The sequence below is a fragment of the Gallinula chloropus genome, assembly GCF_964237585.1.
Source record: "Gallinula chloropus genome assembly, chromosome: 21".
Taxonomy (NCBI): Eukaryota; Metazoa; Chordata; class Aves; order Gruiformes; family Rallidae; genus Gallinula; species Gallinula chloropus.
In genome coordinates, this window is record NC_140106.1 from 9,994,882 (window position 1) to 10,000,584 (window position 5,703).

The 5,703-nt window shown below is 45.1% G+C and overlaps 1 protein-coding gene across 1 annotated transcript; it reads left to right on the forward strand.

Annotated features, from left to right (window-relative positions):
* Positions 1–1,086: 1,086 nt before the first annotated feature.
* On the forward strand, positions 1,087–5,448 carry BMP10 (bone morphogenetic protein 10; the record flags this gene model as incomplete). The annotated part of the gene is made up of 2 exons (XM_084273960.1): positions 1,087–1,420; positions 4,505–5,448. The coding sequence occupies 2 exons, from the start codon at positions 1,087–1,089 to the stop codon at positions 5,446–5,448; spliced, it is 1,278 nt and encodes a 425-aa protein (XP_084130086.1).
* Between the last annotated feature and the right edge of the window lie 255 nt (positions 5,449–5,703).

Here is a 5,703-nt window from a genome sequence, read left to right on the forward strand (position 1 = left end):
CTTGAGTACTGTGTTCAGTTCTGGGCTCCCCACCTTAAAAAGGACATTGAGGTCCTTGAACAAGTTCAGAGAAGGGCAACCAGGCTGGGGAAGGGGCTGGAGGGCAAATCATATGAGGAACGGCTGAGGGAGCTGGGGGTGTTCAGCCTGGAGAAGAGGAGGCTGAGGGGAGACCTTATCACCACCTACATGTACCTGAAGGGAGGTTGTAGAGAGGTGGGTGATGGTCTCTGCAGCCAGGTGACAGAAGATAGAACAAGGGGAAATGGCACTAAGCTGTGCCAGGGTAGGTTTAGATTGGATATTAGAAAAAAATTTTTTACTGAAAGAGTTGTCAGGGCTGGAACAGGCTGCCCAGGGAGGTGGTTGAGTCACCTTCCCTGGATGTGTTCAAAAAAAGGGTTGATGAGGTACTCAGGGATCTGGTTTAGCTTAGGATGGGATTGGTTGGACTCGATGATCTTCAAAGGTCTCTTCCAACCTTGTGATTCTGTGATTCTGTGAAAGAACCTCCTTTGTAAGTGTGATGTAAAGGCTTGGCTCTCAAATAACTTTGAAAAGGGCAGAGTTGTTACCTTAGCGGGAGCCGTTCTTTGGAGCAAAATCGATAGGTTTGGAGAGAGGGTCTGTCAACTTTACATATTAGCTTGAAATCTGCGTGGATGGAAGTTGCTCACGCACGTCAAAAGAAGTCAGTTACCAGGAGGCAGAAAGAAAGGACAGTTCAACTCAGAGGAGAAAATTGTCCGATCATCAAGTGACCAAGAGCAGAATGTTTACAAAATGCTCATTAAGAGAAAGGGGATTGTGAGATAGCAGCAAATCTGGTGAACTGCTTACACGACACAAGATAAGAGAGGCAAGGCAACTATAGAAGAGAGCAACCCATATCCAATTACCGAGACCTGCTTTTGGGGAGGGGGAAGGGGGAAGCAGACAGAGCAAATCACAAGTTTCAAGACAAGAGCTTCCAAACTTGTCAACTCTCTGTGACACAAGCCGCATACAACCCAGCGGATAAAACCGCCACTTAGCCCACAGGAGAGCTAGAGCTTGTTGAGTGTGGTTGGAGTCTAGAGCGAAGCCATGGATTCTGTAGTCATCCAGCTGTGGGCTGTCCTCTGTCTCTTGGTTCACCTTGCCACTTGCAGTCCCATCCTGAGCTTGGAGCACTCTTCCTTGGAGGAAGACATGCCTCTTTTCGACGAGATTTTCTCCGAGCAGGATGGTGTTGATTTCAACACGCTGCTTCAGAATATGAAAAACGAGTTTTTGAAGACACTGAACCTCTCTGACATTCCCCTGCATGAAACGGCCAAGGTGGATCCACCAGAGTACATGCTAGAGCTGTACAACAGGTTTGCCACTGATAGGACATCCATGCCATCCGCAAACATAATTAGGAGCTTCAAAAATGAAGGTAAGATATGTGTGTCACTAGGAGAAGAAAATAGGAATGAGCACACCTATAGTCAATGTGAAATGTATTTACCAGGTGCGGAGCGTGGGCTGCACGAGGGCAACAGAGGCCTCTCAGTGAGGATGGAGTTAGAAATAGGCAGTGACACTGCTTGTACCAGCGTTACCCAGGTCCCGCTTCCTGTGGGATCGATCCCTTGTCCTGGCTGTAAAGAGTTGAGACTGTAAAGTTTTGGGGGAAGAAGATGTTTCTTTAATGCGTGGGCAACACCAAGTATAATTCGGGTGCGGCATTTTCATTACCCCCATAATGATGCGCATCATTGGCAATTACATGATTGGTCTTTCAAATTAATACCTGAAGTAATATTTAAACTAAGGCAAGAAACGTTTGTACTCGCTATGCAAGGGTGCAGTATTTCCCTATTCTGAGCTTAATCAGAGATGGCTTTCTGCAACGTTTTCTTCCTCTGCTGTCTGAGCGTAGTCTGGCAAATACCCGGAACTATGTGAAGCAGAATTCTTGCACTCTTAGATTTCCCTTTGCAGGACTAGAATATTTCCTATTTTAAAAATAGGATAAAACATAAAGCTGAAGAAGCCTAACTTCTAACTTACCGGGAGCTTCCCTATAAGTATCTGCTTCAGCATTTCCTTTTGGTTCTGTGAGGACAAGATACTGTTTCAGTGCCAACACTCAATATTTTGTCAATACCTATTTGTACCAAGACAGGTTTTATGACAAAAATGGTTTTCAACTAATTGTTTCCAAATACCGATTGTTCCACTTGCCAAACGCAAGTGCCTTGATTCCTTTTAACTACTCGGGAATACACTCAGCTATTCAAACTGCCATGGGGCTTCTCTCACCTTTGTTATTCTAATTAATGAAGTATAGAAGTAACTTTTACTTTTTCCTAAGATTTGCAATTTCAAAGTGATGAACTTTAAGGAGAGGCTCATCCAAGGTATTCCAGATTTGCAACGCAGTACGATGCGAGAATCCAAAAGCTCTGTTCTCTGTGCTTCTGCCAGGCCTGGGCACTCTTTACCAGCAATGTATTTCTAGTTTGAAAAGGCACTAAACTGTGGCTTAAAGCTTCTTAACATGTTCTTTTCTCCAGTGTGGAGAAGTTTATTGAAAGGTTGATGGCAAAGCAGTTGCACCCACTGGTGAACAGCTGAACCGTCCTGCCTGTCACTGCTCATCAGCATAAATTTTGCACTATTAAGGAAAAAATAATGGGGTAAAAATTGCCAAATACAGTATATTGAAGAATAAAATGCAGTGTGGCTTAGTGGCATAAATATGAAATCATTCCACTGGCAACAGCAAAATTATTTGAGGTTTGCAGCATTGAAAATGGAACAGACAGACCTTTTGCCAGTGATACAGCAGTGTTTGCAGTTCTGAGCCTTTCCGTAACCGTGATGTTCGATCCCTGTTACATCACTGCAGTTCTGCACCAGATGGGGTAAACTTGGCTTAACTTTCTGTTGTTGCAGTGTTTCTTTCACCTCTCCCCATCCAAAACAGCAGGAGTGAGACTGTTGGTATTAAGACAGTTTCATAAATGCAGGCAGTGAGATTAATATGTTCTGCACCTTGAACTTCTGTGTGACTGAGACCCATGCGTTTCAAAACAAAGAGCTCCTTTGATACAGAAATTAATTACTTGCAATGATCAGCACTGCAGAAACAGATCAGGGAACTTTTTTGTTCACCTACCTGCTGAGAATGGGTACTAACCATGGTTTCATTATCATCATGAGCTTGTCTTTCAGCTTACAAAGTCTGCTCCTACCCCTGCGCTGTGCGGAGCATATTCAGCTCCCACCTTTGTATCAACTGGCAGGCAGAGAAATAAAAGCAGAGTCACCCCTCTTTGGGTTTTTTTTTTCCCCCTTTTTTTTTCCCCTTTTTTTAAATTTATGAACAGATGGAAGTGCAAAATGGGAAAGAAAAAAAAGAAAGAAAAAGGCAGCTGCCTCAACCTCAAAGCTGAAATTAAGTAGGAGAAGTCTTGTGCTGAGGTTAACTGCTTGCTTAAGTGCACTGGTGGAGCATGGCCAATACTTGCAGCTTTATCAGTGTCATTTTGCTACAGAATTGGAGAAGTCAAAGATGGAGATGGTAATTGGGTGCAAGTAGTTTCCCTTTGCAGAAATGTTACCTGCAGTCCCCATGTCCTCATCTGTCTTTGGGGTTACAAGGAAATGGTGCAGCCATTCAGCAGCAAATACACAGCCCTTAGCTAAGATCCCTGCATTGTGTGAAGAGATGCATATTGCCTGTGTATAAACAAACAATGCAGATAGGACAGACAGCCTGACTGACAAGCAGATATTATGTACTTCTTATGTTTTATTGACTAAAGCTGCCAAAAGTGCCTGGCTGAGTACAGCTGTTTGCTCCCTTGAAGCCCGTTGAGCCTGTGGCAGGATCTCTGGTGACTGGTGGTTCATGCTGGATGTTCACCACCTGCTCTTCCTAACCAGGAGTCTTTACATCTTCTGAAGCAACTTTTCCTCCCAAAGTGTTTGGCCCTTTCAGATTCTGAGGGATGTTTCAGCAGCAGGGAATACTTGCTAGCACAGAAACACTAAGCAAGCATTGATACAGCCTGCTGGTCTTGCACATGCAGTTTATATGTCGTTCATCCCATGTTCCCCCCAGTGCCATACCATTCCTTTCCTACACTGATGAATCTTTTCCCTCATTTCTTAAATAGTTGCTTTTCAGCAACCTAGAGATGATCTTGTTTTGGTAGTAGGCAAGGTATTTTTATGCTGTAATCCTGCCAGGTGACACAGAAGTCCCTGGAAGGTGTGGGGATAGAAGAAGCAGCTATAAATCCAGGTTTATGGTTGTTATCATGTCTAGGATCTTGCTGTCCTTAGACATCTAAGATAAAGTTGTGCCATTTTAACAAGTACAACTTTGGGCAATGATGCCAGAGAGACAACCCTCTCCTGGAACTGTTTGACTGAAACCATGCAATGCAAAGCATGTGAGACAAACTTCAGTGCATGTGTTGTTGGATGTATTGACCCTTCTAAAATATGTGATCTTTGTCCTTTCCAGACTTGGCTTCCCACCCTATTGGTGTTACAGGAATTCGGAAATACCCTCTTCTGTTCAATGTTTCCATCCCTCACCATGAAGAAATCACCATGGCAGAGCTGAGGCTCTACACCTTGGTGGAGCGGGACCAAATGCTCTATGATGGGCTTGACCGTAAGGTCACTATTTTTGAAGTGCTAGAAAATGACCATATGGGGGTAGGAGAAGAGAGAAAGATGGTGGCACTGGCATCCAGGCAGATCTATGGCACCAGCAGTGAGTGGGAGAGCTTCGAGGTCACCGAAGCCATCAGGCGTTGGCGGAGGGCAGGGCTGACCACCCACCGGCTGGAAGTTCACATAGAGAGCAGGGAAGGGGAGGAGCAGAACGGAGAGGGAAAACTCGACATCGACATCAACTCTGAGGCTAAGCATGTGCCCCTGTTGATTGTGTTCTCTGATGACCAAAGCAATGACAAAAAAGAGGAGAAGCAAGAGCTGAATGAAATGATAGATCATGAGCAGCTCCTGGACTTGGAGAACCTGGAGGTTGGCAATTTCCACGGCCAGCCTGGTGAGGAGGCCTTGCTCCAGATGCGTTCCAACATCATTTACGACTCTACTGCCCGGATCCGGAGGAATGCCAAAGGCAACTACTGCAAAAAGACCCCACTCTACATAGATTTCAAGGAGATTGGCTGGGATTCCTGGATCATCGCCCCGGCAGGCTACGAAGCCTATGAGTGCCACGGAGTGTGTGCCTACCCCTTAACGGAGCACGTCACGCCAACTAAACATGCCATTGTCCAGACTTTGGTTCACCTGAAGAATCCCCAGAAAGCCTCCAAGGCCTGCTGTGTGCCCACCAAACTTGATCCCATCTCTATTCTCTACTTAGATGCAGGGGTGGTCACCTACAAGTTCAAATACGAAGGCATGGTGGTATCAGAGTGTGGATGCAGATAGTAGCAGGGAACGCATGCACAGGGGAATGCGCAGGGGAGGTATTTAATGATTCAGTCTGTAAATTTGTACATTTCAGATTTCCTATTTAATAAGGTTATTTAATGAGGCATGTACAGATAATTGTGTGTTTCCTGTAATGGGGAATGGGCAAGTCGTGCGACTGTAGGGAATGTATATTTTGTTCTGTTGCTTGCTTCTTGCTGTTCTTCGCTGCTGCCCGAGGCTCTCTTCCTATCAGGGCATAGTAGATCACTG